General features: G+C 62.5%; 1 protein-coding gene across 1 annotated transcript; it reads left to right on the top strand.

Moving 5' to 3' along the window:
* Nucleotides 1-1515: 1515 nt before the first annotated feature.
* On the top strand, nucleotides 1516-12394 carry NCLIV_0254 (myb-like DNA-binding domain-containing protein / Zinc finger, ZZ type domain-containing protein; the record flags this gene model as incomplete). Its single annotated transcript, XM_003882736.1, has 6 exons — nucleotides 1516-3329; nucleotides 3731-4657; nucleotides 5159-5375; nucleotides 5647-5829; nucleotides 6614-7301; nucleotides 7791-12394. 6 exons carry the CDS (start codon nucleotides 1516-1518, stop codon nucleotides 12392-12394), a joined length of 8433 nt encoding a protein of 2810 aa, XP_003882785.1.
* Nucleotides 12395-14084: the final 1690 nt, after the last annotated feature.

Genomic DNA, 14084 nt, shown 5'->3' with positions numbered 1-14084 from the left:
CCTCTCCGCTCTCGCGGTTGGTTTCTCAGAGCTCAGCCTCTGTTTTTAAAATCTGCAAGGAAGGGGCGTGTGTGACCGGTGAAACGAGGATCGCGCGGTCCCGGAACACCTTGCGGCCTTTCCGTCACCTCATCTCTGCCTGCCTCTCTCTGCACGACTTCTCTGGTTCTCTCGCAGTGAGTCGTCAGCCATGCGCAAATGACGAACCTGCCGGAAAATGCAGCAAAACTGTGTGCCTGCTTCACCGTCCATCTCTGTGCATCCGTTTTTTCTCGTCACTAGACAAGAGTGTGTCACGCGACCGCCCTTTTTGTTCAACACCCTCTTCCGCAAAACCGAGGCTGCGAGAGCAAAACGAAAAAACCGAGTCCCGCTCGCGCCACCAGGTCCGCTTCCCTTCTTCCCCGAAAGGTGCTCTGTGCTGAGTGTTTTCCTCGGTTTTTTCTCGCGGTTGTCCGGTGCGATTCTGCCTCCTCACGCGAAGGCTCGAAACTCCTCCTGCTGACAGGTGCTGTGTCTCGTGGCGTCTCGCGTCCTTTCCCCGGTCACTTGCCCGCTTGCGGCTGAATTTCCCTTTTTTCTTCTCGTTTTCGCTGCTCGGCCACCCGCCTCCGTCGTCGTCCAAACCGCATGTCTTTTCTCTGGCGCCCTTTGTCTTCCTCGGGTAGGGCAGTGTGTGTCTCCGACCGTTTGCGGCTGAAAGACGGGACAGAGAGGTTCACTTTCACGCTTACTTATCGTTTTTCGTCTCTCTTTTGTTCCTCTCCCGTTTCTTGTCTCTTTTCTTCTCCTATCATTCTCTTCTCCTATCTTTCTCTTCTCATATCTTTCTCTTCTCCTATCTTTCTCTTCGCCTATCTTTCTCTTCTCCTATCTTTCTCTTCTCCTATCTTTCTCTTCGCCTATCTTTCTCTTCTCCTATCTTTCTCTTCGCCTATCTTTCTCTTCTCCTATCTTTCTCTTCTCCTATCTTTCTCTTCTCCTATCTTTCTCTTCTGTCCGGTCCTCCTGTGTTTTTCTCGTCTCCCGCCTCCTCTCTATTCTCCTCTTCCCTCGTTTTCGCTCCTGCTTCAACTCTCCTCCCTCTACGCCGTCACGTTGGCCGCCGTCGCGTTCGCCGCCGTCTCCGTCTCTTCTGCTCCTTCGTTCGCCTCTCTGCCTGCCCAACGTTTTCTTTCTGCTGCCTTGAAACGCCGGAGTCTGTCGCTCTCTCTGCCGTTGAGGGTCTCTCTGCAGCTGGTAGTAAGGCGTGGCGGCCAGTCTTTCTTCCGCGACCTCGCCGCGACCGGCCGCGCGTCTCTCCTCCCCCTGAGAGCCGCTCTGGTCTCCGCTTGCCTGTGCGTTGCTTGTGTCTTGGCTTAAGTTGCCTGGGGCCGCAGACTATGCCGCAGGGCGGCCTAGCGCCGCCTCGCCTCTTTAGGCCTCACGAAAAATCCTTCCTCTTCTGACGCACATCCTGCCTGGTCGCGTGCCTTGCAGTCGCCGTTCCCACTCTCAGGTGCTCCTCCCTGCAAGATGCGCCGAGTCGCCAGCTCGTCAGCCGGAGACAGAACGACCGACTATGTCTCCGCCTCTTTTTCCCGGCTGTCTCCTCCGTCAGGCTCCGCCGCCAAGAGAAACGCAGACGTCAACGGCGACGCCGCGGCGGCCTCGAACCTCGACCGGCGAGAGAAGATGCGAGCGCGTGAGGAGCGGAGGGCGCGGCCAGTCCGCGAGAAGACGGGCGAGAGGCAGGAGACCTCCAGAGAGCGAGAGGGAGGGAGCGAGGGCGGCTTGGCGCGCGAACGAGTCGAGGACGGATCTGCCGATCGCTCGAAGAAACTGCGGGCGCCTCGCGCAGGCGCGGTGAAGCACGCGCAGACTGCGAGCATCACAGACGAGGAGTACGCAGGCCGTGCAGAGGCGTCCCTGCCGTCGAGAAGCGTCTCATCTTCGCGGGTGAAAGACTCGTCTTGCCTCCAGGCGGCCGAGGCAGAAAGAAAACAAGACAGAGCTCCCCGCCCAGGGGAGGCGCCCCGCATGCGCCCCACCCGCGCAGGCTCCCGCAGCTCGCCGGCGTGTTCGCCGCGGTCTTCGGGGCCCTCGTCTGGGCCTTCCACTCTCGCCTCTTCGCCCTCGTCTTCGTCCTCTTCGCGGCGCGCCTCGGCTCGCTGTCACGTTCGCTTCTCTTCGCAGTCTTCTAGGCCCCGCGACGACGAAACGAAGGCGACTTCGTCTTCGCCCTCCTCGCCGTCGTCGGCCTCTGAGAAGGACGGCGCATCCTCGGCGAGGTCTGCGTCGACCGAGGGAGCGAGGGAGGGACTCCCAGCGATGCAAACGCGCTCGCGAAAGTCGCTCTCGCCCTCCAGTGCCTCCCGAAACGGCGGCACCGCGCGCAGGCGGCCGCCCGACGCCGGGCGCCTCCGAACGGAGGGTCGTGCCTCTCCCGCATCCACGGAGAGCGAAGCGCACTCGCGACAAGGCGATTCTTCTCCGTCCTCGCTCTCCTCTCCGTCCTCTGCGAAGGATGTCCACGTCACGTCTCAGACGGCGCCAGGCTCCTCTCAGAAGGGAAGGCTCCGCGACCTCAGGAGCCCGAGCCGAGCGTTCAAGTTGCGGCGAGGCGAGAAACTGTCGCCTTCCCTCTCGCGTCCCCGTGGACGCCTGAGAAGTGAGCGGCGCACGGACGCAGGCCGCAGCCGGCGCGGAGTGTCTCCAGCGACCGCACGGGAAGCGACGACAGACGGCGCCCCAGACGGTGAGGCCGAGCTGGGAAAGCCGGCGTATGCGCCCCGGCAGCGGCAGCCGCCCCCGTCACGCACAGGGGTGAGCACGCGTGCTTCCGCGTCTCTGGCTGTCTCTGCGGGACCGTCTCCAGGGGGGGACAGGCTGGGTGTCTTCTCGCGGGGGTCTGAGGGCGGCGCGACTCCGCCAGGGCTCTCCTCGCCTTTTCACACAGAGACGGAAAGGCGAAGCGAGCGCGAGAGAGCCGGCGCCTGTCCGGCCCTCGCCTTGCGCCTGCGGCACCACGGCTCGCCAGGCCAGGAGACACAGGGCGCGCGATCTGGCCACGTGTCCCCTCGCGGGTCTCGCACGGCACTGCAGGAGGACGAGGGGAAGATGCTGACGCGAAGAGCGTGTTTCGGAGAGGCGGGCCGTCAGCGAAAGGCCAGGATGGAGGCAAGAGACAAGGGCGTGAGTGCGTTGTCTGGAAAAAGTGAACCCCGCGCGGTTGGGACGACGCCAAACGAACGGAGCCCGGTGCGCCCGATTCTCTCCTTCTCGCCGTCGTCGCCCACTCGAAAAAAAGAGGGCCATGAGGATCGCGACGGCTTTTTCGGGGCCCGATGGTGAGTGTGTCGGGGATCAAAGTCTCGGGATGCCGCACGTTGTCCTTCCTGAGAAGAATCCTGGTGTCTTTCTCCCTCGACTCCTTCGCGTGCATCACGTGTTTCTCCTTCACCCTTCTCTGTCTTTCCACTGCATTCGTTCGCCCCTCTGCCGTGTTCGTCTCCCCGCCGCTCGCCCCTTTCATCTCCCTCGCTCGTTTCTCCATCTCTTTCATTCATCTCGCCGTCCCTTCCCGGCCTCAAGCCAGGGCGCCGTGAAGGCCCACGCTCCGCCCCGCCGCCACACCGTCCTTCCCCGTTTTCGTGTTCGCGAGCGCGCGTCGCTCTCCAGCCTTTTTCCAGAGAGCCGCGAAGGAGCCTCTTCCTTGTCTCTATCGTCCTTTTTTCGTTTGTGTGCGCAGGCGGATCAACGCCCAGACGGGGCTGAAGGAGCTCGACCCTGGCCCGTTGGGCGTGGAGTTCCACTGCAACGTATGCGGCGTGGACGTGAGTGCGGGACAGTGGCGCGTGCGATGCGCAGAATGCGACGACTTCGACTTGTGTGTGTTCTGTTTCGCCCACGGTCGCGAAACGGGCACGCACTTGAACACGCACGCGTACCGGCCGATGCCGCCGAATCGGCAGGAGATCTTCGCACCCAACTGGACCGCTGACGAGGAGCAAATGCTCCTCGAGGGGGTCAGCCGCTTCGGCCTCGGCAACTGGAACGACGTCGCCTCGCTGGTGAACCGCGTCGCCTTGCGCGCCAAGACCAAGCAGCAATGCGAGCAGCACTACATGAGTGTGTACATCGATTCAGGGGGCATTCCCACGCCTCTCTGGGAGACGGAGACTGCGGCCTCGCAAAAGCCGAGCCCCGCCGCAGCGGCCTCGCCGTCCTCGCTCATCTTCTCGCCGCGACGCGACCGCGACGCCTCGACCGACAAAGACGACGTCGGCTTTCCGCTCGAGAAGGCGGGGCCTGATGACGCGGGCGGGAAGCGCGGGCTCAAGCGCGCGGAACCCTCGGGCGAGTTGGGCTCCAGCGGAGACGCCTCCGCGACGACACCGGACGGCCCGGAGACTCACGCACCGGCCAAGAAGGGCGAGGAAGATGAAAGCGACAATCGCGACGAGAGGCGCGGGAGAGGCGACCGAGACCAGAAGAATACACAAGAGGAGAGCGAGGAGGCGAAGGCCTGCGGGGCGCTTCTCGCGGGCCCAGACTCAGGAGACGAAGACGCCGACCAGCCGACGCTGCCGGAACTGCAGGCAGACAGCAACTCCTGGCACCCGCCGTGGATCGCGAAGCCTGTGCCTCCCCAGCCTCACCACAACAACATCCAGGGGTAGGGGCGCTTGAGAGAAGCGAAGGTGGCGAGTGCGAAGCCTTTTCCCCCTTCCTCGCGGATCTCGGTTCGCGCGTTTCGGGCGTCGGCGGCGCGTTGTTCGCCGCGCCCCAGCCCCCGTTCTCCCCCCTCTGAACCCGTCCTGCCATCTGCCTTTTCGCGCTCTGCGGCGCGAAGCCTGTGTGGCGAACGAACCAAGAGACAGCACGTGTTCCCACTCCGCACACAGAAAAACCCGGCATCGCCCTGTCCAGGCTCTTGCATGCACCCTCAGTGTCGAGTCTTGCGCCTCTCTTTCTCGCTCAAGCCGGCGTGTGTCGCGTTCCGTTCCCGCAGGGTCGCTGGCGTGACGCGTAAATCGGGCGTCGTGCGCGCGCCGGGCGTTTCCGCAGGAGCCTCGAGTGTCTCTGTTGCAGCTTTCTCGTTGAGCCGGCCGCCTTTGTTTTTTCCGACGCTGCCTGTGTCCCGCGTGCGCTATCTCCTGTGCTCCTCGCCACGCAGGTACCTTCCGCTGCGCGGGGACTTCGACGTGGAGTTCGACAACCACGCCGAGGCGCTTCTGGCCGATATGGCCATCGAGGCCCACGAGTCGCCCGCCGAGAAGGCCTTGAAACTGAGCATCGTCGAAGCGTACAACTGCCGGTTGGACGAGCGGATCTACCGAAAACGGACGGTTCTGTGGAGACACTGGGACGATCCGAAAGTCGCCAATAAGGACGTAAGGCAAGGGCGCTGCGCCCCGCCGGACCGTGTCTGCCTAACGTTCGTGTTCCGCAGTGTTCCTGAGCGCGCTTCGAGGTTAGGTTGCTGTCTCCTTGCATTTCTTTGCCGCGCCGCGACTCGGCGTGCGGGAGCATGGGGCTCCGCGTGGCCCACGTGGGCGAGGGGGAAACCAGCGCGGGGAAGAAGAGCGGTTTGCAGCCGGACTTCTTGATACACTCGCGACTCGTTCACAAGTCGCTTCCGTGGGTTTGTGTCCTTTTTTCTAGAAGGCTGGCACCCTCCTCGAACGCCTCTACTGGCAACAACTGAAACCCGTTCAGCGCTTCCACAACGACGCAGAGCACATCGCTTTGGTCCGGTCCCTGGTCACCTACGCAGAGGCCATGGAGCGTTGTCGATTGCTCAAGGAATGGAGAAGTCTCGACTTGCGCACTCTCCAGGATGTGACGGTACGCTCCCTCTCGGGGCGCGTTCTTCTCAGGGGTCTCTTGCTTTTGCGCTCGTGTGGCCCATCTAAGATCGGGAGGGATACGCGGCGTGTCTCCTCGCGGTCTGTTCCTTTCGTCGTGGTGCTCGCGTCTCCTCATTGTCGTTTTCCTTTTCCTGTTCTCGTTTCGCTCTTCTCCAGCTGTGCGCCTACCCCACTAATATGCAATCATCCTTGAAATTAGCTCTCGCAGAAACGGGCGAATGCCCCGTTACGGGATATATATATATATATATGTATATATATGTATATATATATATGTATATATATATATGTATATATATATATATATATATCGCGCCACCTTTTGTGCGGTTCACGTCGCGGCCGCTGTCGAATACCGCTGGCCCTCTACCCTTTCTCTTCATCACTCCTGCCGTAGCCGTCTCCGTTTCTTCAGTGCCTCCCTTGTCCTCGCGTCTGTTTTTGCGTTTCTTCCACCCTCTTCTAGCGACTGCTCGGTCGCCTCACAGAGTCCACGAGCCTCCAGTGGCCGTTCGCCTACGCACCGGTGCATAGGTGCCTCTGCACGTGCAATCTCCGATAGAGATACACATCGTCGCCAAGCGCGTACTGGCACACATACTTATATGTCTACATATATCTATATGTATTGGTTTTGTCGCATGTACTGGGTGTCTATCAGCGGACGGCTGTGTGCGTCCTGGCCTGCGTTTCGCACCGACGGGCGCCTTGTAGAGCATCGCATTGTCTTACGGTCAGTTGTTCTCTGTTCTGCTCGTCAGGAATACGAGGCCGAGAAGCAGAGACGCAGAGCGTCGTGTCCACCAGCTGCGTTTCGCTCTCTCTTCGATGCGCGTCGTCCTGGTCCTGTGTCCTTAGCTGAAGACTCTCTCAAGTCTTCCTCTGGATCGCCATCGACTGCTGTTGCCTGCGAGGAAGAGCGCGAGTGCGAAAACGTGAGAGCGTCGCCTACGGGGGAGACCCCGAGCGCTTCGACGGCAGCCGAGAAACCTGGGAACGCGCCTGCGGTGCCTCCATCTTTGTCGGGTGACAGACAGGCAGAGACGGCCGATGGCGGGACGAAGGATTCTTCCAGTCTTTCCTCTTTGCTTTCTTCGCCCTCAGCAGCCCAAGCAGAACACAACAGCGAGGCAGATCCTCGCAGCCACGAAGACATGAAGTGCGACGAGGAAGCAGAACCCGAGACGGCGAGCGAACGCGACGGCGCCGGGGGGCAGGGGACGGCTGACGATGCCAAGGCGACGAAGAAGCGAGAGCGAGAAGAGCTTTCCTCTTCTACGCAGCCTCATCGTGACGAACTGGAGCAGTCCGAGGTGGATCTCTGCAAGGCGCTCGAGCTTCCGCCCGTGCTGTACCAACTCGTTATTCAAGCGCTTACGGCTCAGGCGCACATGCTTCCAACTGTCGAGAAAGACAGGTTGCGGAAAAAGAGAAAGCGAGTCAGCACAAGTAAGAAGTTCGGCACAACTTAGGGGGCGAAACGCACGTTGTAGAGACAGAGGAAACCAACCTGTGGCGAGGACGCAGTGCGCGGGGCGACTGCGACGCGGGGCAAGTTCCGCCTTGTTCGCCTCCACATTTCCTCGCACACGCGCCAGGAATCAGACACACGGCGCTCTGGGTGGCGCCGTGCCGTTTGCCTGTTTCCCTTTTTCCTCTGACCGTTTCTTGTTCGGTGCGTGTATCCAGCGAAACAGAACGGGGCTGCGCCGGAGTGCGCTTCTTCTCTCAGTCTCGCTCACACTCGGTTTCGTGTGAGGGGCAAAAGAGGAAGGGGTCTACCGCTCGGAGTCTCTGCGTTTCGTTCTCAGATCTGCGTTTGGACCTTCTCGCTGGTGATCTGGTGGGACAGCCGTCCGCCTCGCGGCGACAAGACAGTCGTCTCGTCTCTTCTCTTTCCAGTTCAGTTGTGTGTCGATTTCCTCTCTCTCTGCGCAGCCGGCAGCCTGTGGGATTTTGACGTCCGCCTAGACGTCGAGCAGACGGGCAGCGACCCGTTGCGTGGCGACGCGCCTTCTCCCACGGTCATCCTTTCTTCGTCGCCTGCCAACAAAGCAGTGGGCGCTCTGTCTCCGTTTCCCGCGGCGTTCGCGTCTTCTGGCCCTCCCGCCTCCGCGACTGATCCGAGAACGAACGGCGTGGAAGTAGGTGCCTTGGTGGCCATGCTTGTTTTCGGCGCAGGCGATGCCCAGCACTGCAGACAGCAAGAAGGCGAGGCCTGCTTTGTTCTTCTCACGCCACATCTCTCACATACTCTGTCAAACGACGCGTGCTCCCTGCCTTCGTTGCTCTGTCTTCAGGCTTCTTCTCACCGGGACGCGCGTCTCCCCGCCCCCGCCACTTCGCGCGCGTCGCCGTCGCCCGCGGCGACCGGGGCCGGAGACAGCCTTGCCTTTAACGGCGCATCTGCCCCGCACGTGGCTTCTCAAGGCCCTCTGCGCGACGTGCATGCGTACCAGGGAAATAGGCACAGTCACCAGCCAGCGAATGGGGCCTCCCAAAAAGTTTCGCGTCTCCCGGCGTCTGCGTCGCCGTCTGCCTACGCGCCGCGCAACATGTCGCCTCCTCCGACTCCTGAGTTCCTTGGTCCCTCGGTTTCTGCGTCTCCAACCCCACACGTTGTCAACGCCGCTTCCCTCGCGGGACCCGACCCAGTGCGCGGTCCGGGCGCCGGCTCTGCATCGCCACACGTGTCGCGCCTCTCCCAGAGTTTCTTGCATCTCCAGAGACAGGGCCTTCCCACCCCACATCCGGGATTTGCCTCGGGGTACACGGGCACGACGCCCTATCCACAAACGCTCGCAGCAGGCAACGGCTCACAGGCGTCATCTCATCCTGTCGCGCATTACAGTTCTTCCTATCTCGCCAGTGGCGGCTCCTCTGCGGATGCATTCTCGGCGTATTCGCTCCCGCCCTCGCCGGGACCTGGCGCGTCGCCCAACGCGTTCTACGCCTCCCGAGGGTACTACGCGAGTCCGAGCGGCGTCGCCTTCTCGCCACAAGCCCAGTCGCTGAGAGCCGCGAATGCGGCCCTCCAGCGGCTTCAGCAGCAGCAACTGCACAGCTTCCTTCTCGCCTCAGGCCGCGGGCGGTCGACGGCGAACGCGGGCTGGGGCGCGCAGTCTGGAAACGTTTTGCTCTCGAACGCCTTCGCCGGGGCTGGAGGAAGCGGCGCAGCGGGCGTGGGCGGTGGACACGACTTCCTCTTTCCTTCCGCTCAGAACGTCTCCAGTCTCTCGCAGGTGTCTCCGTACTTCCCAGGGAACGCTCCCCCGCATCTGTCGTTCTACTCTGGCAGGACGCCGGGCGGGGCCGGGGCGCATGGGACGCCCACAGGGTACGCGCAGTGGGGCTGGTCCGCGCCTCTCGCAGCGTATCACAGCAATCCGATGCACTCTGGTGCGTCGCCTTCTTGGCAGCTTGGAGGCATCGGTCCCTTTTCGGGCCAACCCAAGTCGGCGTACCCCCGCGACTTCGCCGCGGAATCCGCAGGTGGTGCGCCGGGGCCAGGAGGCCCGCAAGGTCTTGGGCGATGCCCGCTGCGGATGGGGACCGGCGTGGCCCAAGCGGAGAGCAGTGCGCCCCCCCCAGGCTCCCGTCTCTTCCACAGGGAGAGTCAGATGGGCACCTGCCAGCCTGCCTGGTCGCCGGGCGCGTCGTCTGTGGGCGGGCAAACGGCGGAAAGTGCTCAGAGCCGCCACCACGGCGAGTCGGTGCTGCACGCGTCTTCCTCTGAGGTCGGAGGGCCGGGGCCGTCGGGACAGGGCGCCGACCGCCGAGAGGGACACACTGGCGGGGCGGCGGAGGGAGAGGCAGTGTGCGGTTCAGGCGCGCGGATGAAAGAGGCGACGCGCGGGCCAGTCGGGGACGATGCAGAGGAAGAGCCGAACGCAGACGGAAGAGCGAGTGAAGGATTCTTTTCAGGGGACTCCCCGTTCGCCCCGGACGCGAGCGGAGCACCCCACACAGCAGCGGGTTCTGGGCGTTCGTTCTCGCCGCGGCCCGCACGGACGGCGCGTCCGGATGGGCCCGGAAACGAGGGCGAGGAAGGCGGCCGAAAACGCGACAGAACGCGGAGCCTGACAGAGCCTCAGGGGCGCCCGCGAGAGGCGCGGAGAGGTCCCACCCAGGACGAGGGGAAGCGAGAAGAAGAGCGAGAAAAGTGGAAGGCGTTTGTCCTGCACAAACTCCTGCCGCGGGTTCGAGGGGTCGAGTACGACGCGACCAGCCACCAGTGGGTCTCCCACTGGCCGTCGGTCTCCCCTGCGGCGTCGCCTGTCGACAGGCACCTGTCTTTTCCTGGGGCTGCGCTTCCTCCCGCTGCAGAGAAGCCAGGCGACGGCCTCACACGCGTCTCGGCTTCGGGGTGTGAAAAGGAGACTGAAGTCGCCACCCAGTCTGTGGCGTTCTCCGTCAGGCGCCTCGGCTTCGAAGGGGCCTGGTTCCAGGCGTGCGAGGCGCGCCGCAAGGAGGCCGAGAAGGCCCAGGACTGGGCGCTCGTCGCAGCGGTCCGGGCCGCCGAGGCCTCTGCGCCGTCGGTCTTTGCCGCCCTTCAGGACGAGTTGCCGTCCCTGCCGTTCTCCTCGAACGACTTGGCCAGTGCGTTCTCGGGCCTGTCGCCTGCCACCGAGAGCAAAGCGAGCGGTGTGTTCCCTGCGTCGCTCGCGGCGGGGGCGAAGAAGGGAGACGGCCGAGACGAAGAAGACAGACGAGAGAGGCGGAGACGGCTCCTCAGTGCCTCCTGTCCGGTGCCGACGGCCATGAAGGCGAGCCCCGAAGCGGCGACTGACGTGTCGCAGCTGCCGCGGTCCCCAGCGCTTCTGCTGACACACGACCGTTCTCTCAAGAGTCCCCACACGGAGGCATTCCTTGCGTCGTCTCTGGCGGGTCTTCCGAGACATGCAGGCGGAGCGAGAACACCCGACCTTCTTGGTCTCCAGGGCCCCCCCCCAAACCTTCTTCAGTCTCCGGACCCCACTAGGAAGAGACAGGCGGGCCTCGAACCGGTCCCCGGGGAGGCCCAAAGCGCCCCGCAGGACGTCCTGCCTCCCGGGGGGCATTCTCTGCTCCTGGCGTCCGCTCTCGCCAGCCCCGGCATCCCTGGAGCAACGCCTGAGCACCTCCAAAGAGAGACTGGCGTCGTGAAGGCGTTCCACGGTCTAGGCGCCGAGAGGCACGCGTCAGGTGACGGCGCCGGGGCCGGCCAAGTAGGGCCCTGGGCGTGTGGGGGCGCGACCGCGGTCGGAGCGTCGCTAGTTGGGCACCACAGGAGGCTCGCGGCCGCCCGCCCGGGAAAGGAGACCCCCTCTCCAGGGATAGCGGCGGCGAGGAAGGCCGTGGCAGCGGATGCTCTCGTGTATGCAGATGGAAGTGAAGGCCGAGCGACCCTCCTGGCGGCAGGAATGGCGCCGCTCCATGGAGGCCTGAAGCCGCGAGACCTGTCTCACGTCCTCGCCGGCGGGCAGTTTCGCGCCCCACGCGGCGAAGACACCAAGTTGGCCTTTTGCAACGGAGGCGCCTCGTCCAACTCCTCGCCTGCATCTTTCACTTCTCTCCCACCGCCGCCCACGAACGGAGGCGGCAAACCTCGCGGCGGGATTTCGTGCAGCCGAGGTGGAGGCTCCGCGCATGCACAGAGTGCCCCGACAGGTCGGGGTCACAACGGTGAAAGAAGGCCAGGGGCGAGCGCGGGGACGGGTGGCGAAGAGAAAAACAGGCGTCTCGCGTCCCAGCCGCTTCTCGCGTGGAGCGACGACGACGACGTTTCGGGTTCTTCCGCATCATCTCCCGCGTGTCGGAAGGGCGCGGCTGCCTCCCGTGATCTCTCTGAGTGTTCGTTCGCGCGAGACTTTCCGGAGTCGACGCCGGCCCCGCAAGAGGGACACTCTGGGGACATCTCGGATTTGTCGGGTTCGTTGGGAGACGCAGTGTCGAGACGTGCCTTAGCGAAGACCGAAAGACCTGAAAGTGCGTCGCAGATCCCGTTCGCAGAGCAGGACGAATCGCGCTCGCCGCTCGAAGGCACGGCCGTGGTGCGCTTCTCTCAGGCTGCAAGCGGCCGGGGCGGTTCGCAAAGGCTACCCCTGGGGCGGGCTGCGGGTTCACGGGGGGGGTCCGACAGCGACAACGAAGGCGAGCGCAGCAAAGAAGGACGAGATGGAGAGGCCGGGCGGCTGCAGGTGGCCAGAAGCGAGGCAGTGAGAGGCGGTCGCGAGGACGAGGACGGGGAGCAAGCAGAGGGAGAAGGCGATTGGGCGCGAGAAGAGCGCGAGGCAGAGGGTCTCGGCCAAAGGCCAGGTGTGGAGAAAAGACAAAGACACGCAGGCGAAGGTGAAGTGGAGCGCGACGTGGAGGAAGCGAGACGCGACGCCCTCTCGGCAGATGGCAAAGGACGCGCGGCGTTCGTGGAGGCACCGAGTACCAGCCGAGAGACAACCGTTTCAAGCGGTGTCGGCTACCCGTCCCTCTCTGCTCCAGGGCTCGAAGACGGAGCTGACGAGTCCCAAGACGAATCTGAGGGACGAGGCGGTACGGCTGCGTGACTCAGCGAGGACACTGTGTGGGGTGGAGACAGACGGAGTCCGACGAGGAGACTCCACAGTGGAAGGCGGACTGATACTTGGCAACCGACCGATGGAAAGAAAGAGGTGCCTAGAGAGACGGTCCGCGAAGCAAACGAGACCAGTGACTGCGTACACGGAAAGTGCGCTGAACGTCTCGGGTTAGACACACACAGAAGAGATCGTTCCTGCCTGCGAGACACGACAAATTTCACTTTTGAATTACACGTGGCAGCCGGTCCAGTTCGGATCAGCGCGCCTCTTCGCCTTGCAACGCAGCTCTGCGTGCCTCGCCCAAGAAGCGTCTCTCCGCGAGAGTGCCAAGGCCGGCGGCGACTGTCGAATTGAGACCTTAAAGTCGAAGCGTTCTGTTGAGCTGCGCAGAATATGCCGGAGAAACCAACTTTCTTCGTCTTTCCTTCAAAGCGTGTCGTCCACCTTCACTCCGGGGCGGTGACTGTTTGCATGCGTATACATTTACATACCTAGATGTATATGTACCTGTACGTACATATATATATATATATATATATATATATATATGTTCGTGTATTCATGTGGCGACGACGTAAGGAGACGACAACACTACCGTGTGTGTATATATAAATACTTTGATGTCGACGTTGCTGGACAAATATGTGTGATTCCGCGCGTCAACATGCAAGTGAGATGGTGCCTGCCTAGGTTTTCTCCTGGACGGCAGTGCATGCGAACATCGAGCTCTCAATTTTTGAAGATTTCTTTACGTTGTTGTTTTCCGGGCCCCACATGCGAGTCCCCCGGTTCTGTCGTGCACAAATATCGGAAACGGAGGAAGCACATGCACTCTTCAAAGAAGCCTTCGGGCGTGTCCCTCCGGCTTGAGGCCTGCAGTCGGCCTCCTCCCATTGTCGGCTCTGTTTCCTGTCAGCATCCCTGCTCACTCGATTGCGTCGTGACCGGTTCGAGTGCGCTGAGCATCTGTCTCCGCTTTCTCATCGCCCTCGCTGGCGCTTTGTTCAAACCTGCTTGTCGAGCAAGCCATCCCGCCGTCTGCAAAGGTGGTCCGGCGCGCGAGGTGTAGGCGCTTGCAAGCAACGGGTTTGCGAGTGCAGCCGCGCATGCATGCAAACACTTTTGCACACAGTTGTTTGTATTGACACAGAAGGTTGCACGAGTGCAGATCAACGTGCAAGCGTGGTCGTCTGCCGAAAGGGTTTGTGCCTCTCTGCATTCGCTCTGCTGAATGGACGAAGGTCGTCGCCACTCACGTGCAGACGAGAGAGCACGCGAAGAAAGAAGGTGACTCGCACAGGTTCACTACGCAGCGGTTCCGGGGTTAGTCTAGGCTGAACGGAAAAGCGGGGCGCTGTCTCTCTGAGCACCGCCCCAGAAGCGGAAACCAGCGAATGAGCATCACGCTCACCCACGCGCACCTGCCGGTCTCGTTTCAACGCCAGGCTATCACGGGAAACCGCTTTAATCTGCCGGCGCCTTTCGTGGCATAACATCTCGAAAAACGCGGGAACCGAATCTCTCGTGACCAGGTGCCGTAACCCTCCTAGGGGGCTGAACAGCGGTGGGTTGAAGAACGCTGCCAATGTCTTCTTTCTCTCGGCGCGTTGCCTTTCCTCAGACGGGCACAGCTCACCGTTTTCCAGATCTTACTGTGAATCGGTCCGACTTGGACCCG

This window comes from Neospora caninum, chromosome VIIb, assembly GCF_000208865.1.
Source record: "Neospora caninum Liverpool complete genome, chromosome VIIb".
NCBI classification, from domain to species: Eukaryota; Apicomplexa; class Conoidasida; order Eucoccidiorida; family Sarcocystidae; genus Neospora; species Neospora caninum.
This window is presented reverse-complemented; position numbering and strand designations above follow the sequence as displayed.